The sequence below is a fragment of the Pleurodeles waltl genome, chromosome 11 (assembly GCF_031143425.1).
Source record: "Pleurodeles waltl isolate 20211129_DDA chromosome 11, aPleWal1.hap1.20221129, whole genome shotgun sequence".
Taxonomy (NCBI): Eukaryota; Metazoa; Chordata; class Amphibia; order Caudata; family Salamandridae; genus Pleurodeles; species Pleurodeles waltl.
In genome coordinates this window covers 30,165,873-30,189,107 of record NC_090450.1, presented here as the reverse complement: position 1 = coordinate 30,189,107, position 23,235 = coordinate 30,165,873, and the positions used below count along the sequence as shown (strand labels likewise).

The following is a 23,235-nucleotide window of genomic DNA, read 5'->3' as shown; positions in this document are numbered from 1 at the left end:
TAGGCAGGCAGTTCTGAACTTGCAGCGGGCTTCAATTAGGAGCCATTTTAGACTCTTCAGAGCAGGGGAGATGTGGTCAAATTTTTTAATTCCAGTCACCAGTCTGGCAGCTGCATGAAGGATGGACCTCATGGGGGCAAGTTGGGATTTGGCCGTGCCGTTAAGGATGGAGATCCCATAGTCTAGTCTGGAGAGCACCAATGCTTGTGTGGCCTGTTTGAGATCGTCTTGGGGAATGAAAGATTTGATTTTGTTTAGCAGTTTTAGGCTGTGGAAAGCATTGTTGGCGTTCTTATTGATATGGTCCTGCCTAGTCAGGTTGGTGTCCAGAGTGATTCCCAGTGACTTGACCGTGTTCGTAGGGGTAAGATTGCTTCTGAGAGCGTCAATGGATTTCAGCCATTCTTGCATCTGGGGGAGCTGATTAGTTTTTCGAAAGGAGGAGTATTTCTGTCTTATCCTGGTTGAGTTTCAGGTGCTTGTGGGATAGCCAACATTGAGCTTCTTTAAGGGTGTTGTTCAGGCGGTGAATGTCTTCTATAGAGGATATTTCAATGTAAAGTTGAGTGTCGTCAGCATAGAGATGGAAGCGGATGTTGGCTCGGTTGAGGATGGTAGTGAGTGGGTCCATGTAGATGTTGAAGAGTGTGGGAGAGAGGACGGATCCTTGGGGGACTCCTCTGGTGATTATTGACGTGGGCAAGGTCATGTAGGAATGGAATGGTGGAGAGGGTGAATCGTATGTTGAAAGAAACCATTCCATTAGGGTTGTTGTCTGGTTTGAGCATATCAGAACTGGTCTTTTGACAGGTTATGAAGTTACCACAACAATCCTCATTCCACCACAGATGTATCTCTTTTTGAATATAGATATATATAGATATATACATATATTTAGAAGACTTTGAGGTAAATTTTCACATTGGGAATGTGGAAAAGATTAGGAAGACTCCGAGCCTCATGAGAGGTTCCTTGAAGTTTTACCCTAGTACACAAATTGTTCAGATCTCTAGACATGCCATTTCAGTGGAAAGTGGTAAATGGTGGCGTAAGAGTGGTAAGAGTGGTACTGCAGCAGTGAAAGCTGGGAGTGAAGAGGAGGGTGCTAGTCCATCCACCTCTAGGAAGTGGTTGGGTTTCTCTTGTTCTTCCAACTTCAGGGAGAGTTTGGCTTACTGGCCTTTCATTATGGCAGTACAAAGAGATTGGGCAGCAGAATTCCGAGGAAATCAACAGGTCTGTCAACACACCTTATCTGCCATTACGATTCCAGTGAGTTATGTTCACGGTTAGTTGAGCCACCAGCTGTCACGACTGGAATGGATAAGAGACATATTCAGTTCAAGCTATTTGTTTAACTATTATTTATATCTTCATTGAAAGTGTCCACAGTAAGTTTTTTTTTGCAAGTGCAAGGATGGGACGTGTGTTATGGGCTATGTCTTGGTAGATTTCCTTAGAGTCCCTTAAAGAATGCGATGTTTTGGTACATCTCTTGATGAGTGTTCCAAGCTTGATTTTTACTGCATGGTGGGGCTTGGAGTATGCCAAAATGATACTTTGTGCTGTTCTTTTATTAATTTATCATTAAACCTGATGCTTTCTTCTGCTTGTATGGATTCATTAATTTGACAAGCTAACACATACAATCAATGCCATTATGTCTCATGAAGGTGGTGTATCTATATATAAACCGTGTCAGATGTATGGGGTAGCAAGGGGACATATCTGATAGCATTTGTTTTGCACTTTTGTATTTCTGGGCATTGGCCTTTCTCTGCCATTTCTCAAAAGCCAAGAAGTCATCAGCAGGAAAAGAATGTAAACATGGATTTTAAATATCTGCAGTGTCTGCCCCGTGCCCTTTCCCTAACCCATCAACAACAATTGGGAGTTGCTAACGATGGGACCAGGGGCCACACAGTACTGTTATCTGAGATTAGGATACTTGATGTCACATCCACTTGCCCTGACATTTTGGTGATTGATCTCCAGAGATAGATAAAGACCCTGCAAGCCTACTCCATGGCATCAATTATCAACATTCTACCTTTTCAATGGTATATCCCAGCAGTGAGACTTCCTTTAACACCTGTCTAAAAATGCCAATTCCCTGAATGTTGCAGTAGCGATGGATCTCGTGAATCACAGCATTGGTATACGGAAGCCTCTTCCGGTCTTCGTATTGGATGGCCTGGGACTCATCAAGAACAGCATCCAACTCCTTCTGTACTTTTTCTGGGGAGGAATATTTTCACAACATAATCAATTTGACTTGGTTTTGAAGAAAAGATACAAAATAGCCCTTTCTGATATTTAATGACAAATCAGACCAAGTGGCAATAACCAAATAACATTTCACAAATAACTCTCAGTTATAGGGAAAAAATCTAGCTAGTTGTCCAGCATACATCCTTGCATAGAGTAGTGTACAACAGAGATACCTAGAAAATAACGATTATAGGCTCACTTTGAATGCACAAGTTTTGCGGGTTTCGAAATCCAAAATCCGATGCAGTGCAGTAGAATGCAATCCTATGCGGGGATACCAGCATTCCTTCAAAATTACATTCACATTTTCAATTCTAATGGGTACTCTGGCACCAATGGCCAGTCTGAATGCCAATATGACTTTTAACTGCATTCAACAGGCAAAAAAGTTTAGATTCTAATAGTACAAGTAATTTCCAATGAATCTATTTGTACTAGTAAAATCTGAATTCTTTTCAAATTAATTGTAAGATTAAAATATAGTTGTACAAGGACATTAAGTATGCCTGTTGAATGAAGTGTAAAATGGATAACTAATTAAAATACAGCTGAAATAAAACTTTCTATCTAGATACATGATTTCTTTTGTCCTTGTGTTATGTTACATTTTATGTTGTATTATGCTATGTTATGTTTTATATTTTGTTATGATTTGATATGTTATACAGAGTTGTAGAGTGCGTTATCACTCAGAAGGGTATCCTGGTGCTGAGCAAGTGTGAATCTAGCCACACCTAGAGCTTAGTGACTACTCAAAAGCCAGGTCTTCAACTAGTTATGGAATTGAAAAATTGACGAGGGGGCTCTTATGTGTAGCGGAAGGTTGTTCCACACTTTAGGAGCAATGTAGGATCTAGTTTTCTGTGTGTGTGCAATTTGTGAAGTAGCAGTCCAGACGAGCAGGGGTGTCTGGTAGGTTTAGAAAGTGGATGTTAGTATTGAGGTATGCTGGACCAATGTTATGTAGTGCCTTAAAAGTTTGGCTGAGGAGACTGAATTATACTTGATTGTGAATGGGTAGCCAGTGGAGCTCCTTCAGGTGTGGTGTTATGTATGCGCGGTCGGTGGTTTATTAGTCAATTAAAATGATAAACCATTACAAAATACATAGACATACCACCAATAAAATCCAATTGCAAACTCCTCATCCATAATCCATAATACTTCCATTGGTAAAAATCAAATCTTCTAGGTACCTATCACAATTGAGGGGCTAAGACAATCCTCTTTCCTGCCCAAAGCAAGTTATGGGTGCACTTACTGCTGCAAAGCAACTCAAGTAGGTTAAACCAAGTTCAAACTCGCATTGCTATGCTCCTAGACACACTAGCAGTCAAATCAGTTTTAAAACAAGCTAAGCCATCTAAGCCATAATCAAAAGTGTTGTGCGCATAGCTAATGTTATCATAGGTCAGCTGGCTAATCGAGTAAGCGCATAAAGTGCTGGAGTGATAGTGCATTTAGTAGGGCGCATAAAGAGCAGGAGTGCTAGTGCATTAAGTAAAGTGCAAGTGGTACATCTTGATTTTGACTTTAACTAAAGCCTTAAGGAAGCGAGAAAGGAAAGCTAAAGTGCAATTGCAATAAGTAGGTGCAAGTGATACCGCTTAAACATTTTTTTACTAAGTGCCCCAACACAGCGAGACAAGATAGGGGCCAGTTGATACTCATAGCCCCTAGCAACCTGTCTTGACTTTGGGGCCCTTCAGCTGATACGTTTTAAATAGTTAACCCTGGTAAGGAGAGGGAGGGCACAGGGTTAAATACATTTTACTAAGGGCCCCAAAGCAGCAAGATGGAATCAGGGCTGAATAGCGCTCATAGTCCATAGCAGCCCGACTCATCTAATGGCCCTTCAAGTGATGACTCTTCTATTATTGACCCTGATACGGGGAGGGAGGATACGGGGTTGAATGGACCTATTACTCCTCATTTAAGTGACAGAGGCAACTGACTTCCCGTTGTCCTTCTACTAAGGAAGTGACATCACCGGTTTGTGCCAAAACTATCTTTACAAGAGGATGCCAGGGAAGAGGACTTCATTTCTCATGATCTACCTGCACAGGAAATGACATAACTCGTTTTCTGCCAAAACCATGTATAAAAGCAGAAGCCAGCCATCTTTAATCTGCACATATAGTGACACCACTAGTTTCCTTCAAAATCAACCTTGCCTCACCCAGAACCCCATAACATCAATCCCCACAATCACACCCAGACCTAGAGGACTCAAACCCTCACATAGCAGTTTCTTATTTGAGACTTTGGTTGCAGGTGGGAGCTCATCTGCACTCATTTTCAGAGATAGTAACTTATTTTTAATCATCGGACTTTGACTCAGAACAAGGGAGTGAAAAATGTTCAGACTCCAATAGTACTAGTAATGTCCCCTGAAATTAGTTGCATTATTGGACTCTGAATGCTTTTCAAATAAATTAAGTAATAAATATACAGTTGTGCAAAAACATTATGTATGCCTGTTGAAAGAAGTGTAATATGGATTACTACAACTGCAAGAATACGTTATATCTATGATTTCCTTAGTACTTTTGTAGAAATATTAATCACAAATGTTTGTTGGTGCTTCAATTTTCATATTTACTTTGCTTTCAAACTTAAGTCAGAGAGGTAACTGACTTCTCATCGTCCATCTACAGAGGAAGTGGTATCACTGTTTTCTGCTGAAAACCATTTTGAAAGAAGGAGCCAGGCAAAAGGGCTTCATTTCCCATCAGTCACCTTCACAAGAAGTTGCATCACCGCCTTTCTCATCAGTCATAGAAACAGGAAGTGTCATAACCGGTATCCCACCAGAACCATCCTTAAAAGAAGAATTTAGCTATGAACACTCTTTTTTCTTCATCCAGCTGCACAGGAAGTGATATCACTGGTTTTCTGAAAAACTGTTGTGTAGCCATTTTAGCTATAGCTCCATGCACGTTAGTTTAATACACTAGGCCGCTGTGCACTTTAACCTAGATATATTTTATTCAGCTTCGCATTGTTATTTTTACAATAACCAGTTTTACAGTCTTGTTTTAATTTCTTCTATCTAGCTGTTTTGCTTAGCCCAGCACTGTGTTCTCAAACAAGACATTCTTGATCACTTTGTACTTCAGTCAAGGCTACAGTTTGGTACATTGCCGGTGAAAGTGGTAGAAATTTAGTCTCCAACATTCATAGAAAATACACATCCTTACTTAGGGACATTTTCTTAGAACATTAGCTGTGTTATTATAAAAAAACTTCCTAGTCCCATTACACGTTAATAGGGAGATTCCAGCCAGGGAACCACGACTGTATGCCGATTGCTGAATGCTTCGCTGCAGATGCTAACGCAGATTACAGGCCTTTGCTCAGGTATGAGGGTCTATGTCCTCCCGGGGGAACCTGAAAGGCAGAATTAGAGCTTAACATGCTGTGCTCAAATTATGACCTAGTCAACCTAGTCATTCTGGTTATTGCAGCTCACGCTTTGCTATCTAAAATGCAGTCGTTTTATTAAACCAGTCTTTAAAACTCATACTGCTTTTATTGTCGTTTATATATGAGACTGAATTGCGAATGAGAGAACCGATGCGACCTGAGTGACGACGACTTCCCTGAGAAGTATGATATGTCATGCGCTCGGCTGCCCAATCATCTCTACCTTTCGGGAGAGACAAGGCACTGCTAGTTAGCCGGAGCAAAACACGGATTTGGAGCGACAGGTGTCACCCACTGTGGGTCAGGCTCAGTCTCCCACACTGTGGGCGATCTTGCTGCTCAAAATCCAGTATTAGCCTACGCAACAAAACCATATTGAAAAGAAGAAGTCAGGCAAGAGGAATTCATTTCCAACAATCCATCCCCACATGAAGTGACATCACTGTTTAACCTCATAATCACATTTTAAAGACAGAACCAGACTAGAGGGAGTCAATTCTCATCATCCATCTGCACATGAAGTAACATCACTGCATTGCCTGTCATCCATATAGCTAGGAAGTGACATCAATCGTTTACCACCAAAACCATTTTCAAAGAAGCCAGGTAAGAGTGCTTTATTTCCCTTCATTAATCTACACAAGAAGGGACATCACTCGTGTCTCCCAAAATCATCTTTGTCTCACCCAGATTCCCATACTGCCGATGTCCACAATCACACCCAGACCAACACAACCCAAGCACTCACACAGCATTTGTACCAGTGTTTAATTTAGGCAGGTGGTTTCAGGTGGTACTCATTCCCATTAATTTTAATCACCTGACTTTGACCTAGAACAAGAGAGAGAAAGGTAGTAAATGGGGAAAATAAGGAGGAAGAGAACAACAGACAAAAAGTGGCAAAAGGATATAAATGTACCAGGAAGAGTAAGGGAAAGGGGCAGGAAAAATGTGTTAGTGGTTGAAATAAGTGAAATTAAAACTTTACAGGCTTGGTTTTTGGCAGTGCTGACATTCTGCATTGGTGCTGTGGGCTTCTGAGAAACATTTGGGCACTGCCACTTATACAAATTAAGCACACACCTCTTAATCACAAAACATGGTTTGCTCACACATCCTCCTAAATGTCCTTCTTCCCTCAGGCTACAGCATCCATTGTGTGGACGGCACACATAAGAAGGGAGAAACCCTCGCTGTCATCCATAAGTGCTCCTGGTCCTCTACCCTAGGCAAGCAAATAACACTCAACTCCATGAAGCTGCTTATATGCCATTTCCTACTCTCTGCAACTCAGTATGCCACCTTCCACCTCATCCAAAGGTCTCTGAGGCAGAACAAGGACTTGTCAGATCTCCTCACCCCTTCATCCGCCTGACATGCCCACACCACCCTCTAGGGTGACTTCAACCTACCTGAAAACACAAGCTTAAAAAAACAAGAAATGCCCTCCTCATCAATATTCTTAACTTGGTACAGCATCTCATACAACCAGTGCACTTCAAAGGCCACATCCTCGACCTTGTCCTTACCAACAATCCAATACAAAGCACCCATACCCTTGGACTGGACAGACTTCGTCATCACTATCTCCTAGATCAGTTTTGTACCCGCAAATACAAATCCATTGCAAACAACTGGCACCCCTGAACTGGGAAGACCATCCTTTTCTCCTTGCCTAGCGGTCAACTAAAAAGTGAAGACCCAACTTTCAGATCCTTCAGACTCAAAGATACTAACATCCAACTAAACAGCTTCAACATTTTTTTTTTAAATTGTGCGAACATTCACATCCCAATTAAAAGAAGGGAGTGTGAAACCCTTGTACTCTAAAGACCTTGCTACCAATAAATTATCTATCAACAGACAGGAAAGAAAATGGATGAAAAACAAAACTCTAGATGACTTGATAATACTGATGTCACCCTGCACATCACATAGACAGCTTTTTGCAGCAACCATAGCAAAGTATTATACCAATATCATTAATGAATCCACCAACAAAAGCAGCACACTTTTCAAAACCGTTAAACACTGCATCAGCCCCCTGCCAGACTCACCTATTTCTCACTTCACAAAAACGTGGAAATCCATCAACTTCTTCTTCAGTGACAAAACTGGGGCCATTACAAGTTTCTCGCTGGGTCACTGGGTGGAAACTAAGTTTCAGCCCACAGCATTGTCTCCGGCTCATAATAGAGTTGGTGGCAATGCTGTAGTGGGTAGGGTGCACCAGCACCCGTCTGAATGTTCACTGACTGCAAAGCAGACAGTGAACATAGTGATGGGGTTGGCCGGGGGAACTCTGAACTGCCCATGCCAAACAGAAGCTATAGAGAAGACAAACGAGAGTCTTTGTCGAGCCTCTTGTTTCATGATACAACTTACCAATTTTATTAAGTTTCATCATAGTGACAAGTATAGAGCAAACACAACAGTATTATTGTAAAATACATATGAAGACTGTATACATACTTATTCTTATAATTGCATTGCAAACTCATAATGCCAACAGGAGTCTCTTGGTCCAGATCTTACAACCAAACACTAGGAAAATTGTACAATAACCAGTCATGCAGTGGTATCAACACAATATGAATTACTCCAAATGCAGGGCATATGTTCATTTAGTTCTGAACGTCCTGCCTATATGCATAATGTTGCCACATCCAAGGCGGAGGTAATGCATGTTTCAGTAGGGCAATATTCATAGGTGGAAGCAATGTTGTGCATGCATATGGGAGAGGGGTGTACATTATCTGTGAGTGGGGAAGAAGAAGGATGATCCTGGACTCAAGCTTCCAGACACCTAAGTTAGGTACCGGCGTATACTCACTCTCAATTGGTAAGACCCTCTTTGTATAGGCCTATAGGCCCTACAGTAGCTTCCCAGTCTTCTGCTACGGGGAGCTTGCGCAATCCACAAATCTCCTCAGTGCTACTGCCTCCACCCTTCCCCACTTAAGCACAGCTGCACACCAGTGCTTGACATCCAGTAATACCTGCTTTTTCCAGTGCATGGGAATAAGCCTGCGCACCTTCAGTAATGCCAAGTCAATGAAACGGTTTGCAGCTGTTGCAGTTGATGAGTGCTTAAACAGAACCAGTAACAAGCCCTCTATCATGCATATGCCTCTGCGGGCAGTCACCTCCGCCAGTGCTTTAGAGACATCCTCCCACAATACAGAGGCTGCTGGGCAGCATCAAAACGTGCATCATATCTGCCTCGGCTTGGTGACAGCGTGGACAATCAGTGGATGATCCACACATCTGGTGGAGTGTTTTGGATTTGAGTTATGCTCTGTGCTAGAGGTTATAACTGAAAGTATAGAAGCTTTAAAAGCATTCCACACTATCTCAATGCTGGCACTATTATTATTAGTTTTAAAATAGTTCTTGATCTCTGTCTTCCTTTCTTGGACACTGGATTAATTTTTAAGTTTTACGCGATTAAATTACCACCTATGAGCGAGCGAGACTATGGCCCTCATTCCGACCCTGGGGCCGGGGACAACGGAAGCACCGCCAACAGGCTGGCGGTGCTTCCCTGCCCATTCTGACCGCGGCGGTAAAGCCGCGGTCAGAAAACCGGGTCCGGCGGTTTCCCGCCAGATTTCCCCCAGCTGGGCGAATCCGCCATGGCGGCGATTCTGACCCCCTTCCTGCCAGCCTGTTTCTGGCGGTTATTACCGCCAGGAACAGGATGGCGGGAACGGGTGTCCTTGGGCCCCTGGGGGACCCTGCACTGCCCATGCCAATGGCATGGGCAGTGCAGGGGCCCCCTAACAGGGCCCCAGCCTGCTTTTCACTGTCTGCCTAGCAGACAGTGAAAAGCGCGACGGGTGCAACTGCACCCGTCGCACACCTGCAACACCGCCGGCTCCATTCGGAGCCGGCTTCAGTGTTGCAGGCCCCTTTCCCGCTGGGCCGGCAGGCGCTAACTTGGCTAGCGCCCGCCGGCCCAGCAGGAAAGTTGAAATGGCCCCAGCGGTCTTTTTGACCGCGGAGCGGCCATATGGCGGTTACCGCATGGTGGGCGGCTACTGCCGCCCGCCGCGGTTAGAATGAGGGCCTATGTGTCTTCCAATACCCAACACAGTGATGTCTACTAGCAAGTGATCCAAAAAAACATTCAAAAATGGTGATATTTATTGACAAATAAATCAGAAGTAGTTAAAAAAATAATCTAGTCTAGCGGCATACTTTAACCTCTCTGAGATGCATGTGTATTTTCGTTGTGCCTCATTAACGTTCCTCCATGGATCAATAGGATTCAATACCTGCATATATTCAAGCATCATTTTGGCCTTTCGGGACTTATTTCGTTGAGTACCTGAGGAGGAGCCTAACCTGGGATTCTGAACAAAATTAATCTCCTCCACGGATTAATTTACCCGGGATTGTCATTACCAATTGAAAGAATTACATAAGTGAGGCCAGTTCATCTGCTAGGGGTTATAAATAGTAGCTAGAGTTATACAGGCCCAATTTATTTGAACGTTGACCCAGGCCCACCTGCCATCCTTATCGTTAAGGTAAGTACTCATTTCACACTTGACATTCTTGTGAATGTATAGTGCTACACACCTGTGGGCCACCCTCGATTTCGAGCTGCACTCATATCCAGCCCAATTTTTAAACATAGAAATCTGCTGATTTATGCCTTCCTTAAAATCAGTCTGTTATATCATAAAAATGTCAGGTGAATAAGTTTTAATCCAATCTTCAGTTGCTCTTGCTTTTCGTTTATTGTTCTGGCGATTAGTATTAAATGAAACAAGGCTCAATTCTCTGCCCTGATTCCCCTTCATCTTTGTCTGATGACCATGAATTTTACTAGCCAGCTCTGAAAAGAAAATCTCCTGATCTCCAAAGGGGCGAAAATTCTGGGTGTCAAAGCACTTAAATGCAAAAGCATTAAAACAGTAAAGTGTCTAAGTGCGTATGCGTTGCTGACCCTAGGAAGTCGTGCAATACCAATAAGAAGGTAAAGTAACAAACGTGTTTAACATGCTTAATTATGCCCTGCATACATAGCATTGGTAAAAAGTACCTATGATCCAGCAGCCTAAAGTGACATGTGCAAAAATGCACTAACACTAAGATGCCTGGGTACATGCATTATGCCTACTTTCTATGTAAACCATACTATTCAGAGTATTTTGAAACAAAGCCTTACCATAGTAAACTCTTCAATTTTTATCTCTGCAATTCCCCCCTCAACACTTTCAACCCTGCTCCTTCCCACCCAACTGCTGTAAGCCCCACCTGCTTTGCCCCCAATGCCACCCCTCAGTTTTCATTCGCAGGACTCCCTCCTTACCTCCATACCCCGCCCAATTAAATGATCTAAGCAGGGTCTCCTTGGCCTAATGACAGCTCTTTCAAGCCTCATTTGGCCTCTTCCCGGGTTGCAAAGACTTGGAAATGACCCCTGTGTATTACTTTCAGCTTTGTCGGTTGTATAACAGCGACCTGTGCACCACTTGGCTGGAAAAGAGGAATCATAGACTTGAAATCCTTACATGAGCACACTGAATAGATTGTCAAGTGTATGAAGACTTTGATTGAAAATTCTTTGTCAGTATCAAACGTTTTCTGTTGAATAGCCTTGCTAAGAATCCTCTCTTTGATTAGAAAGTCAGTGAAATTCACTAGTGAGATATGGGAACACTTCTCATTCGGTGGGAGATGGAACGGGACTTGATGCACATGCACAATGGTCAGGTCCTGGGTAGAATCCAGGAGGACAAACTTACAAATCATCTCATTCACATAGTTGTTGGTCCCAGTGGTGTCCTCCTTATGCTCTGGTATTCCTGTAATCCTTAGGTTAGATGGCAAGAATAGTTTTCTAAGTCTTCTTGCCTGCTCTGGAGGATCATCAGCTGTTTTTCTATCAGGTTGAGATACGTTGTTGCATTTTGTCCATTCTCTCCAGCGCCTGAGTTAACTTCTCTTCTAAGCTGAATTGGCCATTAACTTGGCAGCTTCATACTGAGTTTTCTTGATCTCTTTCACCTCCCGCAATATTTCCTGAAGATTTCGTTGCAAAGCCAGCAGGAGCTCGCAGCCGGGTGTCCCATTGGCAGTTCTGAAGTTTTGGTGTCCCCTGGATTTTGTGTAGCTGCCAGTGCTACGGAGGGAGCGAGTGTCTCTCTGTATTTGGGGGATTGTTCCTCCCCTTGGAATAATTGTCCGCCAGTGCCACAGAATCTTCTAACAAGGTCTGATCAGCTATGTCATTCAGGAGAGGAGATTCTACATCAACAGCTTCCCCAGTGATGCTGATTGTGTTTGCCCGGCTAGAAAAAAGGGGAAAGAGCTAAATGGTCTTGAAAGTCTTACTGTTCTTGGTTGTTGCCATGGACTTGGGCCTCCCATTTTCTGGTCTATCAGCCAACTTGGGCAACCAAGCCATTGTTCCCCTATTTCCCTCTGGGGAAGCACTCTGTGCCACTGGTAAGTCAGTGTCCAAACTGGATAGGATTCAAGAGATCCTTCCATTGATTTTGCTTTCCATTTACTGTGGTGGCTCCCCCGCTATCTTTTGGAGAGTCCCTTGGACTGGCCCTAGAGAGGCACACGTGGTTCCCCAAAGAAATGCCTTTGTTCCAGCAGGCCCCTCCTTTAAAATTTGCAAACATAGTAGGTATAGTTTATCTCCCTAGGAGTCAATTGTATTTAGGAGACCTTGAATCACCACAATCAGTGTCCAGGTGGCAACTTATTATAGATGATAGATCCCACATATCAATAGGCTTGAGTACGCCATCAGTCAGTATATAACAAAGGTGAAGGGCTAAACTGCGCTCAAAAAAGCTTCACAAAGAAGTAAAAAATAGCATCAATCCATATGGGCTGCGTTATGATTACCGGTGTCAGGCAGCAATCAACAGGCAATAATAAGAGATGGCCCAGGGGAGCCTGGGGAAGCCGAATAAGTTCTCTCACAATCTTTAAAAAAAAACAAGCAGGAAAGGGGTTTTCAATAATCATCACTGGTGGACCCCTGCATCTCTGGTGGACTGTGACGTGCCAGGTGTAGGATTCTCACTGGCGCCGAACACAGTCTTTCATCGGAGCTTTGGCGCCCAGTGCACCGTGTCCGCCATACGAGGAAGGAGGAGCAGAACGGGGGGGCTCTATGTGTTGCATCCACATGCCATTGTCCAACTCACTAAACTTGTCTCTTCAATTGTAACACCTAAGAATCCTCTGTTAACTGCCCCTGACTCAAGTCGTTATACTGTTATATCATAATTGCTATTGAATTTTTCATAGTTACAGACTGTGATCCTCTGCTTTTATACACAGCTGTCCCTGATTTCTACACTGTCAGTGAGCCTTCATCTGCCTAATCATGTTTGCAGCAATATCCATATGTATGATGTTGTGGCACTGAACCTACTTGGTATGTACTGAAACTGTTTTTATTCTCTACAGTGCTCTGCCACTGTCGAGGTTTTGTTTGCATTAAAAAATGCATAAATAAATGGAGTGTTTATGAGAGATGAGAAGAGTGTTTAGTGCCACAGCTAGTGCTGGGGCAATTTACTTAGGGATTGGGGGACCTGGACTGGGTAAGAGACTTCATTAGTAGTTGGTGCGGGAAACTGGCTCTAAACATATTTATGAGTACAGTTTTAATTACAAGGTAGATTGAGGGTGTTTCTGAAAACAATGGTGATGATATCACACAATCTGTGGGAAAGAATAGGCATTATCCAAATATTTTCTGTATTCATAAGCTCTTTTATTATCTGTCAGTAATATATTTATGGGGATATAAGTCTTGATTTTCCTGGAGAATTAGATGCATGTATCTCTTGTCATAAGGTATTTGTGGAAATGTTAGTACCTTTAGTAGCAAATTTTCTGGTTTTAACCATACAAAGCTCCTCATTCCTCTTCTTGTTTCCTTTTTTGATCGAGCCTAGGCAGCGCATGCGCTGTCTTTGCGAGACATGCTGTGTTTAGTATATGGGTTTTAACCACGCCCCCTCTTGCCATTCGTTCTTTGTTGTGCTTGTCTTAAATGCTTCACTTTTATTGGTGCATTGTGCTAAATGTCCCTCCGTTGCGCACAAAGTTCCCGCACAGGGAGCATTCAGTAAGACAACATTTTTGCTTGCCATCACACTATGTCAAGCTTCCTCCAACGTGCGATGGCCCTGCCTACCTCCTCCAGTCTGGTTTCGGTATTCCCTTTAGTCCAAGCCGCGATCCTTTCCCCTCATGGCTCAGTTCCATGCTTCATGTTCAATGGTATTATTTTTTAACAGTTGAGCCTTGTTGCAGAATTCCGTTCCTCCCATGTTGCTGTCATTTGTTTTGGCTTTATTCCAGTGCTGTCCTCATTTACTTCTGTCTAAAATAAGCTTATTTTACAGAAGAAACACCAGGTTGTTTAGCTCACTGCTCACAAAACCACAACATACCCTTTCTGGTAGAATGTAGCTAAACCTAGAAGCAATGATATGAAACTTGGCTAGCCCCACATCGCTTCTCAAGTCTCTCTCCAGGGCCCCTTCCTGCCAGCACTCATGACATGGCACACAGGGCTTTGCTTATCTCATTTATACAGGCCATAAATCTTCTCAGGCTGCTCTGCTTCTTGAAATGCGAGGCAAAAAGGCTTGCAAGACTTTTCATTCTGTTAAAATAAAAAGAAAATACTTTTCAGTCTTATTTTCCAATTTCAGTTCAGGCATTTACACAGCGCAAGGTAGTGCAGTCATCTTCCCACCTCTCCTCAAGGGCTTGTGATTTCTGATTTCAGTAGCTGCCAGTGACCACCAAAACTTGGCAGGAAAAGATGAAATTATGAGACAGGGTTAACCAATTTATGTGGCAAGAAAAGTCAATTTCTGAATTTACAATGCCAATAGCTTACTCAAGAAAATTAGAGACCTAGTGCATTGTAAATGCTTGTTAGGTCTTGTCTACGGACTGCCTTAGCTGCCTGTTGGAGAACTCATTTCAATTGCAATACATATACTTAGCACGGGCTTTGGTCATTCCTCGCACATACTAGATGGCTTTCTTGCCTGACTTACTTCCCTGGTTTGTCAAGCCTAGGAGCTTTTGAATCTCAGTTTTTTTGAGTGGATGATATATTTTTCCAATGCGGCTTGCTCTCAGCGATCGGCCTTATTAACATATTTTGTTTTATAATTACAAAGTGGCCATATGCACATATGCACACATACTCGACAGGCATCTTGTAATGCAAAGTTTTTATATCTGAACAAATCCCATTCAAATGTGGCTGCCTTGTATCCATAGTGGCTTTCGTTGAAGAGGCTGGCTATGCACATCCGTGGTGGTCATCTATGAATGAATTTTGTTACATTTGAACAAATTAAATTCCAAATCGGCCACTGTAAATGTGGGTGTGGGTGCATCAACCGCAGTCATCTTTATTTTGGGATTCCTAAATAGCACAATGTGGTGCATGAGTGATTAAATGGACAATGGAAGAGGCGATGGAGAAATATTGAAATGATCTGTTGTAAGCCTTTGATCAATCCACAGTGTTTAGATTAGTTTCAGCATTGTATAGTTATATTTACAATGATGATTAATTTTATATCAAGCACCATAAGGGTGTAAGGATATTTGTTACTTTCGCAGTTGCTCACCTTGGATATCTGGTTGAGTCATCATATACAAGAGGGCCCAGAGCAGGGTGGATGTGGTGGTTTCCATACCGGCCCCAAACAGCTCTATTACAAGGTACATCAAATTGTCCTGGTCAAACGTAGAGGTGGCATCATCAGATCCCTGGATCAGGTGGCAAGAGGCAAGTTTAGGATAGTGAAAGTAGCTTTGCAACATTTCACTTCTCATTCCATTGCTTACAACTCTTCAAAGGAATTTAAGATAAAATCTCATTATAACTTGCACTTTCATGTCTTCTGCATCAGTTCTCTTAAATACTACATCATCATAAAACCCTCATAATAGATGGTATAAACCTTTGGCTTTAGAAACACAAATGATTTTAAATTCCTAAACTAGTATCTACCATGCAGCATATTGGAACTGGTCCTTTTTACAGGGTCATTCCCCAAACTTTTTGCCTTCTCCTACTTATGCTGATCCTTGTTGGCTGACATTATGACTCTGGGCACTTTACCACTGCTAATTAGTGTTAAAGGGCATGTGCTCTACCTTGTAAACTTGGTATGATTGGCTTATACCTAATTGGCATATTACTTCTACAAAGTGAGCATTTCTCTGTGCTTATGACTCTGGTGTGCTCCAGCTTGACTCCAATCCACGTCTGGGCAGAGTGACAGGTGGACTTTGTGCATACTTTTCAGACAGCCTGTACACAAGGAGGGTGGAGGTGGTGTCACAGAGGTGCATCTGCATACTGAATAGTCTTCCTGGGCTGAGAGAAGGTTGAGCCCTGGTCTTACACAAAAGGGTTGTTTACCCCCAACTAATGTTTGGAGCCTGTGCTGGAGGAGAGAGGGGACACTCCCAGAACCAGTTGTAGCTGGTTAAAATCTCCTCTCCTCTCTATTGGAAACGCTTGACAAAACTGAGTATAAGTACAGGGGATTTTTCCCCACAATTTAGACATTGCTGGGACAAGGAACTTACTTGGAACTGGACATGGGACGCTGCTGAATAGGACTCACCAGGACCCACCTTGGACTGCTGCTGCTGTGCTGACCTGTGGCCTGCTGGGTCTCTAGAAGGTCCTGCCACCACCTGCATCCCTTGTGCTGGCCTGTTGTTGGGGGTCTAGTAGCCTTGTGCTCCCCCTCCTACTGTCTCCAGGCACAGGGTGTTGTGGCCCCTGACGCCTGTGACTACTGCAAGCACAAGGAGTGCTTTATTTTCCTGTTCTGCATAGCGCTGAGTGCAGCGCTGTGTTCCTGAGCCGCCAGGAAGTTCACAGCTGAGACCCGGCTCTGGCGAGTTGCCCGCAGTGGGAATTGTTCCTCGGGGCTTGGCACTCACCGCCACGGCTAGGGCGGATCTAGCACGTCTATGCCTCTCCGAATTGTGCCCCTGGGGGAGAGGAGCACTCTGAGTATCGCCCCCGGGGAACTACCAGGCTCCTGCTCGTCAGCCTCATCACCGCTGCGGCCTGGGAGAAGGGCTAAGGACGGGCTTGTGCACCATATCATGTGCAACTGATAAAGCGGGTGGGAAGCCTCATCAGAGGCACTTGCTCCACCAAGCCTCCAGCAACATCGAGGAGCTTGGGGTGGTGAAGGAGGCCTCAACTGAGGATCTCTGCCCCCCCCCCTTAGTGCCACAAGGAGATCGCAGGCGTGTGGAAGCCTCATCTGAGAGGCCCCCGCACCGAAGGGCCTCTCTGTTTACCCCCTTGTTGGCAGGGTTTCATTCTTCTTTCCCCCCTCCCTTGTCGGAGGACCCATAGTGGCCAAGGAGGGAATTCCGGGAATCACAGAACCCAGGAGCGGCCCTGATCTAAGAACCAGCGGGGGAGCGTACCGCCCCGCTCCTTCAGGATCAACACGTGACCCCTGATTTTGCACGTAGGAGCACCAAGGGCCCCCGGTTTGAGCTTCCTGGCACAAGGAGTGCCTTTTTCATCATAATGTAGGTACTTGTTGGGTCATACTCATGCTTAAGTCTCTGATGTGGACAGTATAGATTGAAATGTTGACCTGCTGAGTTTATGATGTGCTACATGTATGTGTTGAAGTTCCTCTTATGGGCATGGCATGTTAATGTGTGTTTACTACTTGCCAGATGTTTCTATACTGTTCCTGATATGGGCATTTAAGATTATTTTACGACAAGTGCATTTCTTTCTTTACTGTGATTCCTGACTACTACTTATGTTGCAGAATTCTGAGTACTTACATGTTCTAATGTGACTACTGCTTATTCTTGCAGAATATTAGTAACCTTTGTAACATTCTGACAACTGCTTAAGTAACAGGGCATTTCTGACATGTAATGTTTGGTCTAATTATGTTTTGTGCAATACAGTTTTTTTTACACAGCTCAGTGTTGTTTACTTTGTGGTGCATATATTTGGTCACGTTTGTTGTGCGTGTTGTGCAAACGCTTTACACATTGCCTCCGGGTTAGGCCTGACTGCTCGTGCCAAGCTACCAAGGGGGTGAACAGGGGTTATCTTGGACGTGTAACTCCCTTGCCCTGAGTAGAGTGGGTCGGTTCTGTCGGGCTTAGGTGCAAACCCTAACCAACCAGAAACTCCAATTCTAACATTGGTTGTCAGCGGTGAGAATAGGACTTGCGCTTGCAAAATACCATTGTGACTCATTGCTGCACCACAAATTGCATTTAGACCACTATATATTCTAATTCTCTCTTTTTTAATTACTCTCCTGTTCTCTCGAACCAGTCATTTTATTTAATACGCCTTTGTCATATACTTGCACTTGGGACTCTTGTTGTTGTACACCTGTGTTGCATTAATCAAAATGGAATCCCCCTTTGACATGGATGTGTTGTGGGAAAACACTCCAGAAGAGTTAGAGGGATTCTGCAGGGAAAGAGGTATAGCCATATGTGCAGAATCCAATATAATGGTCCTCATGAGAGTCCTGTATTATTTTGAGCAGGCGCACTGGGTAGCAATAGGAAAGGAGGCCCAAGAGGGGATGGTTCTGAGGGAGACCCTGAAGAGACCCATGAGAGTAGTGAGGACACTGAGAGGGAGGGTCCCCAGTCCACACCCCAGGGGGACAGTGACCCAGAGAGATAGACACTGAGGGATAAGATGACTGGGCAGGGACACCAGTAGAGAGATAGGACCCCATAGGTAGGGAGTCCCTTACTGGGTCCTTGCCTAGTAGGAGCACCAACCCTGATTCCCTGTCACCTGAGCTCAGAGATAGGCGGGGAAAGAGGGACCTGAGGCTTCAGTTGGCCCAGCTAGCTGTAGAAGAGAGACGGGTTGAGGTAGAGAAGGCCTTAGTCCAGGAGAGTATGGCAGAGGCTGAAAAGGCCTCTGCCAGGGAATGAGTCATTCTAGAGCGCAGTCAGACAAATCTGGACTCACAAGCACTGCAGGTGGAGTCCAGTGGTGGCGAAAATTGATTGTAGTGTTAAGCACAGTCCCTACATACCCAAAGACTTAGCGCCTGGGTTCTAGAAGGGGGACGACATACTTCAGTTGCTGAGGGACTATGAAGAAGCTCTAGTTGTGTGCAGGAACCCTGAGAAGGATTGGGTGACTAGCCTAGAGAGCTATATTCCTGAGATAGGAAGGGATGCCCTACTGGCCCTAAAAGGGAGTGACAGTCAAAGTATCCCCTCATCAGAAAGGCCCTGATAGAAAAGTATGGTCTCACCCCTGAAGACTACTGGTTGAGATTGAGAAGCAGCAGAAAGCAGACTCACCAGTCTTGGGAGGATTTTGTGGGGAATTTTTGCAAAGCACTAGAAGGATGGGTCGAAAGTAGCACAGCAATCACTTATGAAGGGCTGTTCAGTCTCATTGTAAAGGGGGCACATGATCCATTGCTGTTTTTCAGGGCTACGCCAACAGCTGTCACACAGTAAGTTCTCTGACCCCAGGGAACTTGCAAAGGAGGCCGACCTCTGGCTGAGTGCTAGATCAATCAATCAATCAGCGGATTTGTAGAGGGTGACTAGTCACTCGCTAGCGTCTTAAGGCGCTGGAGGGGTGGGCAGCAAATAAACGGTCGTCAATGATCAGTTGTGGGTCAGTTGAAGAGCCAGGTTCTGAGGTCTTTTCTGAATTGCGATAGAGTGGGAGATCTTCTAAGGTCGATGGGGAGGGAGTTCCAGGTCTTGGCGGTGCATTGTGAGAAGGATCTTCCTCAAGCTGTGGTCTTCAGGATGCGTGGGATGGCGGTGAGGGCGAGGTCGGCGAAGCAAAGCTGTCTGGTGGGGGTGTAGAAGTGGAGTCTGCGGTTGAGTTATTCTGTTCTGGTGTTGTGAAGGGCTTTGTAGGTGTGCGTGAGATGCTTCAATGTTATTCTCTTGTCTATTGGGAGCCAGAGCAGGTTTTTCAGTAGGGCAGAGGTGTGGCTGTGTCTGGGGGTTTTCTTGATGAGACGAGCGGAGGCATTCTGGATGCGTTGCAGTCATTGTGTACCTTGGCGGTGGTTCCGGTGTAGAGTGCATTGCCGTGGCCTAGGTGGCTGCTGACGAGGGCCTGGGTGACAGTTCTTCGGGATTCGGTTGGGATCCATTTGAAGATCTTCTGAAGCATACACATGATGTGGAAGCAGGCAGAGGAGACTGCGCTGACTTGACGGTTCATTGAGAGTGTTGAGTCCAGGATGAAGCCGAGGTTGCGGGCGTGGTTGGTAGGGGCCAGAGTGCTTCTGAGGGCAGTGGGCCACCATAAGTTGTCCCAGGCGGAGGGGTTGTTTCCGATGTCGAGGACCTAGAGGAACTGGTAAGGATTTGGGGAGTGACCCGAAAGGGAATGGTTTAGGTTCACCCCAGCAAGGGGGGGGGGAAGGTTCTGGGTAAACCAGGCCAAGTTCTGGCCGAGGAGAGTGCATGGTCTAGATGGGCCTGTACCCCAATGCTAGTCTTGGATGGTACCAAAGGGGGGCCCCAGGGCAGGAACTTAACTGACCCCAACGTGGTTCTGAGTAGGGAAGGTGCAGGCCCTAGATGATCTTGTACCCCACCGCAAGTCTTGCACCGCACCCAGAGGGGGCCCCAGGGCAGGAAACTACTCACTACCAAAGACCAATCCACTGAAAGGGATCCCCTAGTGTCAGAAGGAGTGGGAGGGAAGGCTGGAACCAGTGTCCCGCCAGCTCTGCTGACCAGCAGCACCACCCCGCAAAGGGGGGTGCGGATGCTTCCACTGAGGGGTTTGCGAGAGGGTGCCAACTTCTTCCTGGGTGGGAAGACCAGGTCCAGGGCAACCCCCTAGATCTGGAAAGTAGAGACTGCTGTCCTGAGCATCCCTACTGTTTTGTTCCCTAGGAATACCACTTTTGAGGGGAAGAGTTTGAGGGAGAGGGAGGACTCTCCCCTAATTCATGACCAGCCCAAGGGTACAGACCCTAGGTTGGAGAACCAGCTCCAGGGCAACTCCCTTGACCTGGAGGTAGAGACAGCTGTCCCCAGCCTCTCCACCATTACTTCTAGGGGTATCACTCCTGGTGGGAGGGTGCGCAACTCTAGAAGGAGGGGCAGGAGGAGGAAGGACTCTTCCCTGACCCCAGCTCAGCCTGAGTGGGAGGACCTTTGTTGGGAAGCCAGTTACATAGGGGCCCCTCTGAACTGGTAGGTTAGCTGAGCAGGACGACTGACACCAGTGCCCTGGCAGTTCTGGATTCTGGGGTTACCACTCCCAAACGGAGAGTGTGAAACCCTACAAGGAGGGGCAGGGGAAGGAAGGACTCTCCCCTGATCCCTATTCAGGTTATGGGACCAGTCCCTAGGCTAGAGGACTATAGGACCAGTCCCTAGACTAGAGGACCAGTGGAAACCAGTAGAATCCCAGAAATGGTGGGAAGTAGAGTGGAGAGAGGATGCTATGCACGTGGGGCTACTGTCCCCCACTCAGAGAGGTTTCAGAAAACAGACACCCCAGGATGGCCTGGGACCTGGATCTGGCCACAGACAACTGGGACACCTCCATGGGTTAGCTTAGATTGGCTGGGGAGCATAGACAGAGGTTCAGATTGCCATAGAACTAGATCATGCCCCTGCAGTTGCAGTGCCAGGGACCTTGTTCTATCGCCTCAAGCAGGGAAGTCCATCAAGGTAATGGATTGGTCACACCTGGCTTTAGGCTGGTAGGGGGTCTTGTTGGATCTGGCCCTTTTTACAGGGTCATTCCCCAAACTTTTTGCCTTCTCTTCCTTATTTTTCTGACCCTTCCTGGCTGACCTTATGACTCTGGGCACTTTACCACTGCTAATCAGTGCTAAAGTAGATGTGCTCTCCCTTGTAAACTTGATATGATTAGCTTATAACTAATTGGCATATTTAATTTCCCTGTAAGTCCCTTGTAAAGTGGTATCGCTATACCCAGGGCCTGTAAATTAAATGCTACTAGTGGGCCTGCAGTGCTGCTTGCACCACCCACTGAAGTAGCCTTTCAAAGCTGTCTCAGGCCAGCTAGCGCAGGGCCTGCGTGCACAGTTTTCTGCCACAGGGACATGGGATCTAAATTTACTTGCCAGGCCCAGAACACCTCTTTTACTACATGTAAGTCACCCCTAAGGTAGGCCCTTGTTAGCCCTATGGGAAGGGTGCTATGTGTGTAAAAGGCAGGACATGTGCCTAGTAATGTGACCTGTCCTAGTAATGACTAACAGCCTGTTTGGTTTCTCACTGCTGTAAGTGCTGCCTTTTCATAGGATTGCATAGGAAATACCCTGTCTTATGTCGAGGGGGTATTGTCTGATTTATGAGGGGTAGCGTAAGCACGTTTGGTATGGGTATAATGGTGGTAAGAAATGCTTTCTGGTGTAAGTGGATTTCTTATTCCTATTACAGAAATGCCACTTCGAGAAAGTGAGCATTTCTCTCTGCTTATGACTCTGGTGTTTTGCAGCTTAACTCCAAACCACATCTCGGCAGAGTGACAGTTGGGCTTTGTGCATACTTTTCAGACAGCCTGTACACAGGGAGGGTGGAGGTGTCACGGAGGTGCATCTGCATACTGAATAGTCTTCCTGGGCTGAGAGAAGGGAGAGGCAGGGCACACCTGCATCTCTAAAGGCTGTGCCCTGGCCTCACACAAAAGGGTTGATAATCCTCAACTGATGTTTGGAGCCTGTGCTGGAAGAGAGAGGGGGCACTCCTAGAACCAGTTATAGCTGGTTGAAACCCCCTCTCCTCTCCATTGGAAATGCTTGACAAAACTGAGTATCAGTACTGGGGATTTGTCCCCACAATTTAGACATTGTTGGGACAAGGAACCTACTTGGAACTGGAGGTGGGACGCTGCTGAATAGGACTCGCCAGGACCCACCTTGGACTGCTGCTGTTGTGCTTATCTGTGACCTGCTGGTTCTCTAGAAGGATTTGCCACCACCTGCATCCCTTTTGCTGGCCTGTTGTTGGGAGCCCTGTGCTCGCCCTCCTTCTGTCTCCAGGGCCAGGGTGCTGTGGTCCCTGACCCCTGTAACTATTACAAGCACAAGGAGTGCTTTATTTTCCTGTTCTGCATAGCACCGAATGCAGCGCTGTGTTTGTGAGCCATCAGGAAGTTCACCGATGTGATCCGGGCTCTGGTCAGTTGCCCTGCGCTGGTTAAATGCTCATCGGGGCTTGGCAATCACTGCCACGGCCCGGGCGGATCTAGCAAGTCTAAGCGCGCTCTGGATTATGCCCCTGGGGGACTGGAGCACCCTGAGAAGTGCCCAGGAGCTTGGGCTGGAGAATGAGGCCTCAACGGAGGCTCTCCGCCCCCTCCCCTTAGTGCCACACGGAGATCGCGGGCAGGTGGAAGCCTTATCAGAGAGGCCCCCGCACGACAGGGTCTCTCTGTTTCCCCCCTTTTTGGCCGGGGTTTAATTCTGCTTCCCCCCTCCCTTGTTGGAGGGCCCGTAGCGGCCAGGAAGGGAATCCCTGGAA

At 45.6% G+C, this 23,235-nt stretch overlaps 1 protein-coding gene across 1 annotated transcript in view; it reads right to left on the bottom strand.

The window, feature by feature from the left end:
* The window catches only part of LOC138265295 (cytochrome P450 2J4-like), a 214,536-nt gene that overhangs the window by 58,515 nt on the left and 132,786 nt on the right, over positions 1-23,235 (bottom strand). The window contains exons 6-7 of the mRNA XM_069212901.1: positions 15,339-15,480; positions 2,051-2,238 (exon numbers count right to left, since the gene is read on the bottom strand). Of these exons, the coding sequence (XP_069069002.1) occupies positions 2,051-2,238; positions 15,339-15,480 (330 nt within the window). The remainder of the gene's footprint in view (positions 1-2,050; positions 2,239-15,338; positions 15,481-23,235) is intronic.